The sequence below is a fragment of the Fimicolochytrium jonesii genome (genome assembly GCF_025526975.1).
Source record: "Fimicolochytrium jonesii strain JEL569 chromosome Unknown EV422scaffold_2, whole genome shotgun sequence".
NCBI classification, from domain to species: Eukaryota; Fungi; Chytridiomycota; class Chytridiomycetes; order Spizellomycetales; family Powellomycetaceae; genus Fimicolochytrium; species Fimicolochytrium jonesii.
Genome location: NW_026515669.1, coordinates 1,655,667 through 1,673,198, shown reverse-complemented (window position 1 = coordinate 1,673,198; position 17,532 = coordinate 1,655,667). Strand labels below are relative to the sequence as shown.

At 48.6% G+C, this 17,532-nt stretch overlaps 3 protein-coding genes and 1 pseudogene across 4 annotated transcripts; 1 reads left to right on the top strand and 3 right to left on the bottom strand.

The window, feature by feature from the left end:
- Nucleotides 1-808: 808 nt before the first annotated feature.
- EV422DRAFT_t12 lies at nt 809-877 on the bottom strand (annotated as a pseudogene). Its single transcript has one exon. The product of its transcript is annotated as a tRNA-OTHER (tRNA).
- A 4,299-nt stretch (nt 878-5,176) lies between these two features.
- Nucleotides 5,177-7,702, bottom strand: EV422DRAFT_503447 (uncharacterized protein; the record flags this gene model as incomplete). Its single annotated transcript, XM_053068344.1, has 1 exon — nt 5,177-7,702. The coding sequence occupies one exon, from the start codon at nt 7,700-7,702 to the stop codon at nt 5,177-5,179; it is 2,526 nt and encodes an 841-aa protein (XP_052929600.1).
- Nucleotides 7,703-8,618: 916 nt separating this feature from the next.
- On the top strand, nt 8,619-11,645 carry EV422DRAFT_503446 (uncharacterized protein; the record flags this gene model as incomplete). Its single annotated transcript, XM_053068343.1, has 1 exon — nt 8,619-11,645. One exon carries the CDS (start codon nt 8,619-8,621, stop codon nt 11,643-11,645), a length of 3,027 nt encoding a protein of 1,008 aa, XP_052929599.1.
- A 2,665-nt stretch (nt 11,646-14,310) lies between these two features.
- On the bottom strand, nt 14,311-14,628 carry EV422DRAFT_503445 (uncharacterized protein; the record flags this gene model as incomplete). Its single annotated transcript, XM_053068342.1, has 1 exon — nt 14,311-14,628. One exon carries the CDS (start codon nt 14,626-14,628, stop codon nt 14,311-14,313), a length of 318 nt encoding a protein of 105 aa, XP_052929598.1.
- Between the last annotated feature and the right edge of the window lie 2,904 nt (nt 14,629-17,532).

Genomic DNA, 17,532 nt, shown 5'->3' with positions numbered 1-17,532 from the left:
AGGAGTTTGCCCAATGTACCTTGTACCCCTGTATGCAGGCAGAGAGCAACGAGTCATGGTACGCCTGCAATACAGTCCCTCGTAAAGCAGCTGGCACATAGAACTTATCGTGGTACAGTAAACGACCATAGTCATCGATCGAAAAACGGCAATCGAATGTAGACTGTCGTTCCTTTGGCTGTGAGAAAGCCTCTTTGCGCAAAGCGAAGAATTCATCAGCCTCCAAGGTTTGTATCCAATCATCCAGCGTAACATTCCCCAAAGGAATATAATCGATGGACATACCCATGGCCGCAGCGATTTCAACTTGCTTACTACACTCGGCGCAGCGTGGGGCGTAATACGGATTACGGCTCAACACATCCGCCACAGTGTTCCAACGACCAGGTTGATATTCATTGTCAAATTTGAATTGCTGCAGGAATTCAACCCAACATGCTTGGCGATGGCTCAGGAACGGCTGAGCCTGAAGCCATACCAGACTGGCGTGATCGGTGAACGCGCGAAACGGGCGGGCATTAGTCCGATCTTGCAAGTAATGCCTATAAGCCTTGCAAATGCCGACCAGAGCTAATAGCTCTTGTTCGTGCACGGGATAACGTGTCTCAGCGGGCTGCATCTTCCGCCCAAAGAAAGCTATTGGCTTTAACCGTGGCAGATTTTTAAATCCCTTCACTGAGGTAGGCAACGGTGATGGGTAATGCTCTGATGGATCAGCCGGCTGGGCGAGCCATCTGTTAAGGGAATCGTCCCGATAGCTCGGAACGCCCGGGAGAGGTGGTACAGTCACAGAAAGAAGAGAGAAATGTTTGGGGAAGGTAGGAATCGAACCCACGCCACTTGGGTGAGAGCCAGGTGTCTTAACCACTAAGCCAAAATGTGTGTGTTCCCGTTACACCTCCTCTTGACTGTACCAGCCTCTCGGATATACGTACCAGTGTATCGGTATTATGGACCAGTGGATCGGTCTTATTTTAGTTGGAGTACCAGCCCGGGTCTCTGGTCTGCTGTGGGGTACCTAGGACTGGGTCGTTGGTATTGCAGTATATGTATGGTCCCAAGAAGGACTTGTGGTGCTACCATGTGAAGGGAATCTGTTATGATCTTGACGACGGGGGCGGAAGCAAAGTAGAGAAGACAGGGCGAGTGTGATAGGCGACCAGAGATTGTGTTGGCGAAACAAGAAACAAGGACTAGAACAGGAGATGAGAAGAACCGGTGTTGATCTGCTGGGGAGGAAGGGAATGGACGAAGAGAGGCCGGCTATTTATAGATAGGCAACCCAGCAGATCAGAGAACAACAACAACAAGAGGGGACTGGGGGGGCGCCAGCTATGCTCCTAGAGCGTGCGTGGCGAGCGTAGAGAGCATTGCTACAGCTGCTGGCTATGGGGAAGTAGTGGGGGGTGTGGAGAAGCCGAGGAGGGATTGGCGAAATGAGAGGAGAGAGGAGGAGTGGCGATATTGCAAGAGCATTGGCGAAATGAGAGGAGAGAGGGGGAGTGGCATTGACATTGTCATTGACACTGACATTGACACTGACATTGACATTGACATTGGCGTTTGACATTTGGCGGTTGACATTGGCGGCTGTCAGTAGGTAAGCTTATGGTATGGGCGCGTCGTCCATAACATCACCCCTCTCTTTAGCGGCGGCGGCAGCGGCGTCGAGTTTGGTGTGGTTGCAGAGGAGGTGCTACGGGGACAGAGGAAGGCTTGTTGGAGTACGCGCTGTGGAAGTCCTGGAGAAGTGCGTCGGTATGGGTGAGGTGTTCCACAGGCTCCCAGGTGTTCTCGGAGTCAGGCCAGCCCTGCCATTTGACCAAGTACTGAAGGCGACGACAATGGATGCGAGAGTCAAGGATGGCTTTGACAACCCACTCTTCTTGACCCTCAACGGTCTCTGGGGTCGCGGGTTCGGGTTCGTGTTGTTCGGGGATGGTGAAGCGGGGTTCGAGGAGCGAGACATGGAAGACATTGTGGATTTTGTACGTAGGCAGGGGCTTGAGCCGGTAGGTGACTGCATTGATCTTTTCAACGATGGGAAATGGCCCAATCTCGCGATGGTTGAGCTTCTGAGAGGGCCGGGTCGTCTGGAGGTTTTTTCGGAGGAGCCAGACGTGGTCACCAGGCTTGAAGTTTGGTCCAGGAATTCGTTTAGCGTCGGCGTAGCGCTTCATTTGATCTTGGGCTTCCTTGAGCTCGAGGGCGAGCTGTTCATGGACTTCCCTGATTTGTTTAGCGCGGGCTTCAGCGGCGGGGTTGACGGATTTGGAGGTAGCAGAGGCCGCGAAACTGAAGCGGGGGTGGAGACCCTTGTTGGCGTAGAAGGGGGTGGTCTGGGAGGCGGACTGGTGGGTGTTGTTGTAGGCGAACTCGGCGGACGACAGAAGCTGCTTCCAGTTGTCCTGTTGGTGGTTGCAAAAGCATTGGAGATACTGCTCCAGGATCTGGTTGGTGCGTTCCGTCTGGCCATCGCTCTGGGGGTGGAAGGCCGAAGAGAGGTTGGCTTTTGCCCCAAGGAGTTCGAGAAGTCGACGCCAGAACCGGGACTTAAGCTGGGGTCCTTGGTCAGAGATGACGTCGTCGGGGAGGCCGTGGAGACGGATGATGTTGTGGAAGACTAGGTCGGCGGTGGATTCGGCGGATTCTGACTCGCTGCAGGCAATGAAGTGGGCCATCTTGGTGAGGCGACAGTTGACGTTCAGGATGGAGTCGTACCCGTCCACGGGAGGCAGACCGGTGATAAAGTCCAGGGACCAAGATCCCCAAGGGCGGGTAGGGATACTGTTGGGCTGGAGTAGGCCATATGGTTTGTGTCGACTGGATTTCGCTTGGCTACAGGTATCGCAGGACTTGACGTAGGCCTTGACGAAGCGCCACAGGCTGGGCCACCAGTAGTTGCGGGAGGCGAGTTCAAGCGTCTTGGACATCCCGAAGTGGCCAGTTAGGGGTGTATCGTGCATGTCGTGGCAGACTTCAGCTCGGAGCTCATTTGGGGGGACATAGACAAGGTTATTGTGCAGCAGGACCCCATCTTCATCTGAGAACCGCTTGATACGATCTTGGGTTTCCTCGGTTCGTTGGGCGAGGGGTATCTTGAGCTTTTCGCGAATGGTCTTAGCGAGGGGATCAGAGGCCTGGGCGGCCTTAATCTTGTCAAGCAGCGTGGTATCCATGGGTGTGAGGTAGGCTGCGGCGAGTCGGAGGCGTTCCGGAGTCAAAATTGTGGTTGCCTGGGAGCGGAACGCTTCTTCCCCCTCTTTTAGCTCATGTTCGGAGCGTCGGGAGAGGGCATCGGCTTGGCGCTGCTGGGAACCGGGGCGATAGGTAATGACAAAGTCAAAATCCGAGAAGAATATTGACCAGCGGGCTTGGCGGCGGTTCAGGGTGCGGGTGGTCATGAAGTACTGAAGGTGTTTATGGTCGGAGTAAACGGTGATCTTGTGACGGGCGCCAATGAGATGGTGTCGCCACTGGGCAAAGGAGTCTTGGATGGCCAGAAGTTCCTTGTCGTAGATCTTGTAGTTGATCTCTTCGGCCGTGAATTTGCGAGAGTGGAAGGCCACGGGGTGGAGCTGATTGTCCTGGTCAGGTTGGAGGAGAACTGCGCCAAGAGCGAAGTCGGAGGCGTCAGTTTCGACGACGAAGGGCTTCTGTGGGTCAGGGTGAGCAAGGATGGGGGCGGTGGTGAATGCTTTCTTCAGGTTCTCGAAGGCGGTGTTTGCGGCGGGTGTCCAGGCGTACGGGATGTCTTTCCGGGTCAGGGCTGTGAGCGGGAGCGATCTTGGAATAACCTTGGATGAATCGGCGATAGAAGTTGGCAAAGCCAAGGAACCGTTGGACGCCTTTGACAGTCTTGGGAGGTTCCCAATCCGGGATGGCAGCGATCTTCTTGGGGTCCATCTGGATGCCTTTCTCGGAGATGGGGAAGCCTAGGAACTCAACGGATTCGCGGTTGAATTCGCACTTCTCTGGTTTGGCGTACAGCCCATGCTGTCGGAGGCGGGACAAGACTTGGCGGACATGTTTGGGGTGATCTTCGGGGTTCTTGGAGAATATCAGGATATCGTCGAGGTAGACGACAACAAACACATCGAGACTGTCGCGGAACATGTCGTTCATCAGGTACTGGAAGACGCCAGGAGCATTGCTGAGTCCAAAGGGCATGACATTGTATTCGAATAGGCCATAGCGGCAGCGGAAGGCGGTCTTCCATTCATCGCCCGGGCGCATGCGTAAGAGGGTATAAGCGCCGCGGAGGTCGATCTTGGTGAGACGGCGGGCGCCGCGCAAACGATCCATGTGTCACAGTCCACCCATCTTATATAAGATGGGTGGACTGTGACAGGTACCATAGTCAGTATTGAGACTGGACTGACTATAAGTTCACTTTGATAGGAACCATAGTCCGTTACGGGTCTTGTTACCCTAATTGAAGACCGCATTAATTGAAGACCACACTAATTGAAGACCGCACTAATTGAAGAGCGCACTAATTGAAGACCGCATTAATTGAAGACCGCTCCACGCGTCTCCTGTGACTGCAAAAAGTTCAAGACCAATTTCCGACGCGGGTTTAACGCGTCTCCGATGCACAAGTCATTAAACTCTGCAAGTCAATCACGTGACCGCCCATGTGACACTGCACGTGACATAATAGGCTCAACGAGTCACTTTCAGTCGCGCCTGTCGAACACACCGTCACTCCTTACGTCAGCCCTTTTCCACACAAGTCCGCCGTTGCCCATCCCTACGCAAGTGGATCCAACAAAGAACCAAGTGAGGTCCACCCAAATATCCTCTCACCTCTCCATACATCGAGTCAATAACGTCGCAAGTCGTAACTAACCCCTCCACAAGTTATCGAATAGGTGGAAAAGTGACTTTTCAAACCAATGATGAACAACCGGAAAAACTAACGCATGTACCTCATCCCCATCACATCATCTTTACCCAGATTCATTCATTCTCTCATAGGGTTTCAAAAGTCACTTTTCCACTTACTCCATAAATTATCGTAACAAATAAGAAAAACCTTTATCAATCCCCTCCACTCATCGAAACAAGTGACTTTCCAAATCACAAAAGTCACTTGATACCCCCCAAAACTCACTTGACACAACTCTTATCGATATCATATGCTCAGTTATGCTCAATTAAATACTGTTGCTTCTTAAACATCAAAGAACTCGTCACCTTCATTCGACCTTGCCGTTCTCTTCAAGCCTACATACACCTGATAACCATTACGGATGCCGGTTTTGATTTGAATCCCTTCTAATTCCTTGTAGAATTGCGTTTTGCCAATCCTCTTCTTCACGTCAAACACGGATTGTGCGTATTCGCAATACAGTTCTTTCTTCCTCACAACATCTGTAGAATCGCCGGTAATCTTGTAATGGAACTTGAGCCATTTTGCAGCAGCAAGGCTTGTAGCAAGATTCTGCTTTGTAAATGCGAGCACCTCATCGGGGACGTCAATCTTCATGCTGAGGGACCCATCGCTTTGAATGAACATCTCTCTAAACAACGAAATCAGCAGAAGCATTCCTTCATCGCGGTACGCCTCAGACTTGAAGTCGCGTTTCAAGTTCTCGTCACCCTGTTTCTCGATTGCCTTATATTCGCTCTCGTCTTCATCAATTTCCATGGCATCAAGTTCGGTATCGTCTGTCTCCATTAGCTCAATGTTTGTGAAGGTGAAGGGGTACTCCTGCATACGGGTGCGCTTTCCCAACGCCACGTCTACTTTATCAAAAACAGGGTCCTCGTTGGTTTGAACATTCAGCAAACCTGTGACGCGGAAAGTGATAGGTTTGCCGTTAAGCGTGCGCACACTGATATAATCGTTTCCCGAGAATCCTTTGAATACCTCAGAGAGGAAGCGGTCGTTCTTATTGGTCTCACTGGTTGTCAGATATCGTTTACCGAAGAGATTGTACACTTGTGAATTCGGTCGGTCCACGTCCTGCTGGTCACGAGTGAAGTTGCGCTTATCGAGGCAGTAGAACAAGTTACCAAAAACATTTTGAATAAGGGTTGTTTCAGCTCCTTTCCCGTTTCGTCCCTTGCCTTTCTGAATCACAAAGATTTCTTCGACGATTTCTCCGTAGAGGCAACGCGCCACTGTAGCGAGTCGATATTCGGTGAGCTCCTCAGTCTGGAAGATGGAGGTGTAGAAGTCGGTAATCTTCTTTCGGATTTCTTTGTTTGACGTTTTTGGGAAGTTATATCCGCAAGTGAAGAGAATGTAATCTGTGGGTTCAATAGGTCGGAATTCTCCCTTGACCAAGTCGTACACCCCATCGTTGAACGGCAGCAAGTAAGGTTTGGAGAGGAACAGGTCAATGCATTTGTCGTCGGTTTTGCAAAGTCGCTCGACATTATACGCGACACTTCCAGAATATGCGGTGCCTTCGACTTCGGGACGAAACGTTTTGAGCTTGGCCTTCAATATGTCGACATTACCATGTTGAAGTTCGTTGGTAGCATCGTCAATCAATTTCTCGAAGCTGCTAATCAAGTTATCAGCGATTTGCAAATTGAGGTCACTCGCTTTCACGCTGTCAAATTTCCTCCAAATATTGTCTTTGCCGAGTATAAACAACAGCCCGCTCGAATGTTTCATGATTGACGCGTGGCGTTGTTCTACGTACCACTCCGCGCTATTCTTGTGAGTCGGGCTAAAAATACGCCTGAAGTCGAAGTTCTCCCAACCCTTGATGCACTTAAGGTCACGAAAATCTACTGCATTGCCATCTGCTGGTTTAACGGGATTTACATCTTCTTGGGGGATTGCGAGCAACGGCAATTGAGGATGAGCTTCGAAATCGAGGCTTTTTTCAACGAGCTTCACACCAGCGATTCCGGTTTGGTCGGAGACGTATTTGTTACATTCCTCTAGCAGTTCGGGGGTCATGCTCGTATCAGGTCGTTTACGAATCATCACTCCGTCAAAAACATGCACATCGACAGACCAACCTCGATTCGTGAAGAATTTGTCAACAGCGAGGCTGATTTTAGTTTCAATAGTGTGGGCGACTTGACAGAGGAAACTACCGCCTCGATTGCGTTTAACTTTATCCTCGCGAGATTTCATGACTTTCTCCCAGATGTGGTTGTACTTCTCCTTTAGAAGCGGCACCAAGGTTCGGTAAAGTGTATCGTGAATCTGTCGGAAGAAGGGGTCTGCTATCATTCGAGGTTCGTAGGTAAGGTACTCCATAACCACCTGCTTGTCGATGCCTCTTTCTTGGAGAATCGTCGGACGCTGATTGATGTAAGTATCTAGATTGGGACAAACAATCGAATGTGAAGCACAGAGATGCGCCCAAATGGTAGGCATGGAGTTTGCTTGATCGATGTCATGGTATTCTCCACTTGCAAGGTACTGGCGGAAAGGTGGATTTTTTTTAACATTTGCCGGCAAGTTTTGAAGCGACCTGCTTCGAGCATAGAGACGCCCACTGTCGTCGACCGAGTGGGAAGAATAAGCGTACTCCGTTCGGTAAAGGTTCAAACCAACGCGGTTGTATTTGACCATCGATTGCAAGCCTTTCTTGAGCTTCGCGTCTAAGAATGGAGATTGAAGCAGAACTTTGAGTCTATTCTCGTTCATGAATTCGACCTTCCACAAAACCGTTTTGTCGTTTAGCTTCTTGTAAGGCTCAAGGTCAAACTTATCATCAATGTCGGTCATACTCACGTTGTTATCGTTGTCTACTCTTCAGCAACAGATGTTTAAATCACATTCTAAACGCATCCATCTTGCCTCATTATGATGTGTGCGTTTTGGCGGCGTTTAAACATATGTTTGTATAGTGTTAAACATACGTTGTCAAATGGAATACATCGGAATACACGAAAGATATGGCACAGAACACAAGTTTGTCGGGAAAAGCATCAGGGAGTTGGCGATGAAGATGGGAATTGACCGCGCTACTGCCACTTCTATCAGCAAATCGCCGAATGGAAGGAAGGAACGGGGGGTCTTGCCCATACGAATCTATAAAGTGCCAGCTGGGCAAACCATCGCGTCTCAGTAGACAAAATTGGAATGTTTGACTTATAGAAAACGAATGGAAGAGTTCTATAAGTCACATGGTATCAGCGGGGAAGAGGTTGAGCAGGAGGTCTTTAAAAAGGAGGTAATGGACGAGGTTTTGGGCAAGTTCGATCAACGAACCCTCACCTACCGTGGCAAAGGCGGAGTGGAGATGACTGTGACATCAAGTAAGCAGGCTTACGCAATGGCTTGCGCAATCGCAGACAAACAGTGGAAAAGACGGCCTCAATCTTCATCAAGCTTCAAGTCGAACGCCGGCTGAGCAGCTTTCCACTTCAGATGACAAGAGAGACACCTGACTCTTCGCCTGATCCATTCGATAATAGCGGGACAATCCTTGCAAGTACGCGGGGGACGTTCATAAGGGCTGAATCTGGGTTGCATCTTTTGTTTTACTAACAAGCTACGTCTTTAATTGCGAGATGTTGACGGCACTTTGAGAAACATTTCTCAAAATCCCGTCAGTCGCGCTTACGTCACAACTCCGCCATCCGTATAAACATTCGCTGTCCGTTGCAGCACAACACACAGCGCGCTGCCGCACACCGAAATGGATTCACCGCTACAGATACAGGAGAGCAAAATCAACCAGCGATACCTGCACATCAACCCCGAAGAGAGTGAGGATTTCCTTACGACATGTATCGCCGTTAATACCATTGTGGAGCACCGGCTCTACAAGAACGAGGCGCCAGCGCTCGAGGAATATGTCAAGAAGTTTCACAACGTGACGCGCAGGACGTTCTACAATATCTCAAACTGCGGAGACGTTCTCTTGCGGTTGAAGAAAGAAGGCGTCCCAACCGATGAGCTGCCTTGCAATGCCGCACTCTGTCTCGCTTTGCTGAAGCTGCATAAGAAATTGCGTTTGCCTCTGAAGACGATTTGGGACAGAAATGTGGAATTCTACGAAGGACGACAGAATGTAGTGGCATGCAGGCTCAGTGCACCTTTCAAGGAACCCGAGGTCGACTCAAATGCCATTGATTTGACTTCGGAAGCCTCGCCTACAGGAGCGTCTTTGCCTGAAGTTGATGAGGATGAGTTTCCCATGGACGAAGACGAAGAAGAGTTGATCGATCAAGCGAGACTGGCGTCAGGCAAACCGGTCACCGATATCGGGAAGTGGAGGCATTCACTTTCCGCACGAAGGCGGTTAGGTGAAAACGAATACAATACGCCACCAATCATTTGCAAGTTGTTAGACGACTTTGTGAAAACATTCCACGATAGCATCGACTTGGATGTATGCTCGAATCCCAGTTCGGAGCTCGTTTGTAAGCATTACTTTGGTGTTCAACCCCACGGGACGTTCATCGATGCATTCGATTTGCCTCGTTGGTGTATCCCAGCCGACGAAGACGAAGCGGCATTGCACCCCCGGGAATGGACAGGCAAAGCAAGCGTTATCGTGTGTAACCCGCCTGCGAGGCCGCTCAATGAAGAGCAGGCTAGCCGTATGGAAAATGAGTTCCCAACTCCGAAGTTTCTTGATAGGCTTGTGCAGATGCTGGATGACGAAGAATGTGACCATCTGCTTCTCCTTGTGCCGATGGATTTGCGAAGGTCATGGTGCCCGCCTCTCGTTGAAAGATGTGACCAACTTTTAATTTTTAACCGCTTCAACAATCATCTCTCGAAGGCGGCCTTAGAACGCTCACCGCAAGCGAAACCTGTCGTCGATGACCCGAACCCACGCTGCTTGATTTATCTGTCAAGAGAAAAGCACATGGATATTGAGCGTTCCTTCTGCGAGATTTTCGGCACGCTACCAAAGACGTATCTGACAAAAGACGTCCGCAAAAAGGTTATGTCGGAGGAGGCAGAGTCCGAAAAATCCGAGTCAGAGGAAGAAGAGAGCTCGGTAGAAAGGTCGAAATGGATTCACTGCAAACGGTCTAGGACAAAGCTAGGGGAGAACGAGTACAACGCAGCTCCGGAAATCTGTGACAAGATAGACCAATTTGTCAAGTGCTTTCATGACTCGATAGACCTCGACGTTTGCAGTAATCCTTGCGCGACAATCAATTGCAAATACTACTACGGGGTACAGCCCGACGGTTCGTTTGTGGACGCCTTTGGATTAGAACGCTGGTGCATTCCCGCAGACGATGATGAGGCTGAACGGGAACCAAGCGAATGGACAGGGCGACCGAGTGTGATTCTCTGCAATCCGCCAGCTAGGGCTTTGTCTGACGAACAGTCAAAGCACATGAAGAAGTCGGAGAACCCTACACCAAAGTTCATCGCACGGGTGATGGAGATGATTGATAAAGGCGAATGTGACCATGCGATATTCTTATTGCCTATGGATGGCAGGCGAAACTGGAGCTTCCCGCTCATACGGCGATGCGACCAATATGCGCAATTCCATCGATCAAACAATCACCTGTCGAGAGCGGCGTTAGAGCGTAATCCGCACAAGAAAGCGATAAGTGATGACCCTAATCCGAGGGTTATTATATACGTTGCACGAGAGGCGAATCTGCATATACAAAAAGCGTTCTGCGATGTCTTTGAAGGGAACACGATTCTTCCCAAAGACGTGCGCGAACATACGCACAATTTGCGAAAGCGCGCAAGGCAAAGCTATGTCGAGTCAGGCGAAGAAGAAGAAGAGGACGAAGATACACCTCCTCCTCCGAAGAAGTCTCCGGTTAAGAAGCAAGACCGCATACACAAAGCGATAACGGACTTTGCCGCAGAGAATGAAGTGACTTGTATCGAAGGAGAAGATTTCTTAGACAAAGCGAAAAACGATTTGGAAAGCGGTGAAGTGATACGCGCTGTCGGAATCGTGTCAGAATGCACCGATGAGCTGTACTCCGTCGCGATGCTGTGTCACCTGCGGAAGGGGAAATTAACAGTCGCGTATCTTGACAGCGAGTCTGGATTTCCGCTTGCGAAGAAGTTCGTCGCGGCTTTCCAAACGCATGGATTCATTCCCGGAGTGAACAGCTTCGCTTGCACGCCGTCGTTGCTCGACGTGGAGAAGAAGTCACCCTTGCGCTACTTTTCCGCTTCTGCCGGAATCGGGGGAGCAGACCTTGCTATGAATCGGGTGTTTGAGAACGCCCACTGCGTCGGTTATTCAGAGTTAAACCCGCGAGCTGTAAAGATTTACGAGATACACCACATTCGGCAAACGAACTATGGAGATATTGAGAAACTCGAATGCAATGTTCTGCCTGTATTCGAATTTCTCATCGGCGCGGGAAATGTGAATGGATTCGATAAGATTTTGAGGGCATGTCACCCTCGCTACTTTTTGTTTGCAAACACGGAGCCGACCGCAACGATAAGCGAGGCTTTAGGAGTGAAGCCGATAATGTTGGACGATGCGGATTTCAACGGTTTGTCTAGGAAGAGATGGTATTGGGCGAATTTCCGAATTCAGCCTGCGCCGTTTCATAAACGGCAAGCACCGAACGATAAGCGACTGACGTGCATAGACAAAGAGCGTGCAATGGGGTTTCCTGATAATTACACGCACGGAATCTCTAGTGCCGCAAGGTTAAGTCTCTTAGACAACGCGATGTCAGTGGAGACCATCTGTCATATCTTGAAACACATATGATGCAATTCTTATCGATAGCCGATGCACGCGAATGTTTATATAAACGCCCTAACTATGGGTTCTGTCATTGTTTATTTTCTATAATCAGTAACAAAGATGGCTGAATTCTATCTGAAAACGGCCAACCTCGGCGAGTTCCTTACGAAGGATACCAAATCTTATACAGGCGATTTGAAAGATGTGACCGAATTCCAGAAGCGCGGCATCTTCGATTCCTTGGAATCCCTATCCAACCTGCACGACATTAAAGCTATCATCACTCAGTCAAAGCAATCTGCACGTTTAAAGGACGGGAAAATTGCTGACTCTAGTATGGCGGATTTCATTGGGAAAGTTCATCGTATCTTCAGAAATTGCGGTCACGAACCCCTCGGTATTTCATTCGACCAATGGGAGGAGGTCAGGAAGAAACTCGCTGATGAGCAACGTCGATTGAAACAGCCTTACAACACAGCCCGTTCTAATGGAGAGACATTATCCGACGATGAATTGATTCCTAATTGGAAGGGAGTTGTTGACGAGATGCGCAAATACTGCGATAGCCTGTTCTACATATTCGACCTTCCTCACCCCAGCAAGCATCAGATTGAACTTTTGCAAGACGGCATCATCGGATTGTTTGTCGCTTGTTTCTACAACGTCCGAGGCAACTTTGGAAATCTCAAGATATTCGACCGCGAAGGAATCGATTGGAAAAAGGATAACATCTTTATCTTTGCTGCTACCGGAAGGCCTACCATTCTATGGAATGATAGGAAGTTTGACAGACAATCTGTAAACAAGAAACACAGACAGGACGAGGTTCAGTCATTTCTGCAACATTTTGTAGACGCACCGGAGTCGTTTCAGGATGTCATCGACCCTGCGTTTGTCTCTGACGTTCTCATTCGATTCATCAAGCGGTTTCGCCCGGAAGGCGCTCATGTGTTTATCGATTCAAAGGGAAATCCATTCACACCAAACAATTTCAATACCCATATACAAAAGTCATTTGAAGCTGCGTGTGGACAGAAGCACGGTGTTCGAAGTTGCAGGAAAACGCAGATTACTCACCTGCGTAGGAACGGGCTGCAAGACCCTATTAGCAGGCTGTTAGCTCTTAACAATCATCACAACGAGGAAGAGAGTTCCTTGTATAATCGTTACAACAGTAACAAAAAGCGTAAACTTAGCGTCGATTCCTCTGACTCTCAAACTCCCGAATAAGATTAGGCGCATTGATATTAGAGACCTTTTCCCATGTACTTTGTTCGATAGGATAGTCTTTGTATTTTACTAGATATTCAATGAATGTTCGTCTACCTACTCTGCGCGTTCTCTTGTCTCGAATGTATTCGACTTCATACTCCCTCTCGGGGTTAAGTCTTCCCGAACGTCTTGGCGCAACCGGTTCCTCTACCGGTTCCTCCACGGGTGGCTCGCCTACATTCTCAACAGGTCGAGGCGGGTCGATCCGGATACCTTCACTGGGCACCAACAAGAGTTGACTTCGAGCGAACAAACCCTTTTCCACAACACCCGCGCTGTTCTTCAGCTTGTATGATGGAAGCTGGTTTGCATAAGGGGATGGGACAACTGCTACAATCTCGAACTTTTCTGGCGCAAAGTATCCCGTCCTTGATGGTTTTTGAATATTTGTGCCCGAATATTGAAACACTTTCCTAACCGTATCCCCAACTTGTAGAGTCGTTGCACCACGGACATTAACAGATTTTCCAGCTCGCTTCATTATGTTTGATCCAGCCTTAGTGTGTTCTTCGCTGTCCGGAGACGTCTCTTCTAACTCATTGGGCGAATGTTTCGTTGTTGCATTAAAGGTCGAGTTCAACCGTTTAACTAAATCAGGCAAAGCAGCCGGCCAATCTTTGTTGCCTGTGGTTTCCATATAAATCGACAGTTGTTTTCTTAACGAGGCATTACTCCGCTCGATTATTCCATTTGACCAAGGCTGATGGGGACGCGTGACGTTATGCGGTACCTCAAGTTCCTGCAGGTACTCATCGAATACATTCTGAAATTCTCCACCGTTATCTGAGACTACGCGGTGGAACGCCATGTGTGGGTTCTCATCTAAAATTTCCTTCAAGGCGCGCGTACATTCTGCGGCAGTCTTTCCTGTGATTGCTCGTGCATACAAACGTCTGGAAAACGTGTCAATCATGGAGAAGATTGCACCGAATCCTCTGTAGCTGTCTGCAGACATGTCCATCGTATCACATTGAAATGAACCGAGAGCCGTTGATACGATTGCTCGCACACCTGTGGCTCTCACAGGTCTTCGAAACTTTTGTGCTATGGGTTGTTTAGCAAGCCAGTTCATCACCTGTCGTCGTGATATATCATTTCGCGGGTCTTGCTGCAAAAGAAAATAGAGTCGGTCTCTACCGAAAAAGTTTTTTTCCGAATAAAAAAGAGTCTTTAGCTTCTCTTCCTGTGCTCTAGTTAAAGGAGGAGCCATAGTTACATTGTGGAGGGAATATTTTTCGGGAGACTTTTTGATCGATCAAAAACACTTTGAAAATTGCCAGCGACTATGGAGTCACTGGCACCGTTCATTAGTCAGGAGGTAGCACCACTGGGCTGTTGGTTTGTGTTCCTTCGAGGGAACGGGTTGCGAACAACAGTACAAAATCGCTTGCAAAAACACTCAAAAATAACGGGTCGATTACTCTTCATCAGCACTTGACTCTTCTACCTTTTTCGGCGTGGTCTTTTTTGCAGCGGGTTTCTTCCTGACTTGCCTCTTTACTGCCTCCCACTTTACCTTTGCTGGCTCACCTTCGATTTCGGTAATAGCTGTTTGAAGTGTTTGATAGACAACATCGTGTTTCAATTTTGTCATGGCTTCGTCTCGCTTTTCTGGAGGTAGGTCTGCCCAGAGCTTGTTCTCAGACAAGCTTTTGAGTAAGGAATCAAAGTTTTCTTTGTTCTTGATGTAGACGTCAATATCCTGAAATGTATTCCCTTCCCAATTCCCCCACATATCTTTGAATGTATCGTAGAAATTAATCTGACTGAAACGCGTTGATTTCCTTTAAGTGGGGCTATTTACATTCTCTTGCTCTTAGAGTAGTATGCTTCCAGAGGAACTTTTGATCGATCAAAAAGACGCACAGACCCAGACTCAACCGGTGAAAAAGAAGAAGAAGAAAAAGAAGAAGGCCCCGAAACCCGAGCCGTTCGACTTTGAATACAGCGAAAAGGAAGGATACGTTATAGTGCGGTTCGATGACTAGACCTCTGCCGCCGGTTTGAGCTCTTTGAATACATCTTCGTTCTTCGGGGCTTTTAGATCGACATACAAAGCGTGGAAAGGCTGCTTAGTATACTCTTCCGCCTTGCCTATAAATTCTTTCTCACTTAGGTGACACCGAATCTCAGGGGCTATCTTACTGTATTGCGCTTCATTGAGGCGATACAAAATCCAGTGAGTGGAGTTCACTCTTTGTAAAGGGCTCATCTGCTTACAGTCATGAAAGCTGGCGAGAACCGACATGCCGTTATGTCGAGCTCGGCTATACAATAAATCAAGCATCTGCCTGCAACCGCTCGATACGATTTCCGCTTCTCTTGGTTCTTTGCCTATATCGAGGCCCTTTTCCTTGGCAAGCAAACCGAAATCATCCAGTATTAAACACATGTGATTCTTTGTCTTGTCCTGTTGATAAAGCTTCTTCTGCTTTTCAAAGAGCTTGTGTAGAATGTTATTAGACACCAGATTAGACATAAAGACGTTATCGAACTTCCTCAAGGCTGTCCACTCCGGAGCGTCAGCACTTGGAGAGAATATGATTACATTCGAGTAACACCGTGCGATATTCTCAATCAAATTTATGATGCAGGTGGTCTTGCCCGCTCTCGAAGAGCCAACAAGTGTCAATGTAAAGAATTTCCTGGGGTACCCCTCGGGCGTCTTGTCTTTGATGGAAATTTCAAACTCCTTTGGAATCTTTGTCCTCTTCACTTCCATGTATACAAAATAATCTCTTGTTATTAGACAAAGAGAAACTTCTCCATGTATCGTGAGCTGATTCTAAATACCGGAACGCTTCCGTCTCTAAACGAGCCGACCTTCCGCCTTCAAAAGACCATACCCTGTTACGCATGGCGTATCGTTTCGGTTTCGCTTCTTCAGAATTGGGATGCCACAAGCTCCACAAACAATGTGGTGATGTTTGCAGAGAACGGTGACTCTAACCTGAAGAAAGCAACATTGCCTTCGGGAACCTATGACTCGACAAGTATCATCAGCGCTCTCGCAGGCGCTCTTACAGCAGCCGGTACTCAGAATTATACGGTTGATTACGACCAGACGACTCGGCGTTTGCGGGTCTCTTCAAGTGGAGGCAAGACTTTCAAAATCGTAGGAGGGAGTCGGGGCTCCACCGCTTTCCTTCAACTGGGCATTGATAAGGCGAATGAAACGGGATACGCGAACAGCATCACATTTCCTAACCCGTTGAATCTCAGCGCGTCCCAACCCATTCTCATTACGTCACGGACTCTGCAAACTAACGGTGCCATCGTTTACGCGTCTGGGATTAACTCCGACCTGAACGTTCTCGCTGCAATCTCGCCCGATTCATTCAATGATGTCCTCAGTTGGATCAACCCGAGCGACAATTTCCACCGCTCGGAAGACACCACCTTGAATCAAGTGGATTTCCAGATTGTTGACTCGGGTTCCCTCCAGGTCATCAAGCCAAGTGCGCCGGTTGTAATAGTACTCGGTATCTATGATGACCCGATGGATTTGGTCGTTTAAGGTCTGATATTTCTTTTTCTCTACTGTACAGTAGAAATCAGAACAAGATGTCGGAGAATGGACAGACTGCTATTGATGTACCCGCTGAACAAGTGCCGTCTCAGGAGGAAACTCCTACCGACCCTATCGAAGAGGTCATCGTATCAAAAGTAAAGACAAAGAAGCCTCGAACGCCTAAACAAATCGAAGCGATGAGGGCCGCACAGCAGAAGCGCACGGAGAACTTGAAGGCAATGAAAGCTTTGAAGGAGAAGACCGATAAAGAGCAAGAAAAGGAAAAGGCCAAGTTGGAAAAGGAGAAGCAAAAACAGCTTGCAGCTCAAATCATTGAGAAGTATGAGAAGGAAAAGCAAAAGGCGAAAGAAGAGAAGCGCTTGAACAGGATGACAGCAAAGCCTCAGCGGCCTTTGGTAAAGCGACCACCGACCCCTGAGCCAGAATCAGAAGATGATACATTCGCTAATGTGCATGTAAACATTCCGCAAGAGGAAGAGGACGATTACATGGGAATCTTTGGTGGTCGTCGTTAAATTTTTTCTTTTCTTAATGTAAACCGTTCGTCTATTCATTATGTCTACGAATCCTGTTGTGCCTTCGAACTGGATCTATGCGAGTCGCCAGTTTTCAATGCATAGCGACGCCCTGTCAGAGAACATCGCGATTTACCGAAGTATCAAGGAGTATTTTGACTCTCGCTCTCCCGGCAATGCCATCAAGATTACTGTTGATAGCAACTCGTCTTTCCTGCGTCCTCAGCGCTCCTACCTGTCTGGAAAGATTGAAGTCCGCAACGCCGATGGTTCGCCTTTTACAACTGCGGAGATTTCACAAATCGGCGCCATGGCTTGTTTCCGCACATTGAATGTTAAGATGGGCGGGAAAGTGGTAGATGAAATTGAGGACATGCCGCAGTTCGTTGCAGACTCTTACCAAACTGTTGAAGTCGAGAAACGAAAGTATCTCAAATACAACGAAGGCGCAGGCAACAAAGATGCCTTCAAGAATTCCACCGGAACGTTCAATTTCAAGCATCATTTGCTTGCCGGCTCGATGAGACCATTGAACGGTCAGCCGATTCCAATTTGCGTTTTGCCCAATCAATCCGTTGAACTAACCCTAACG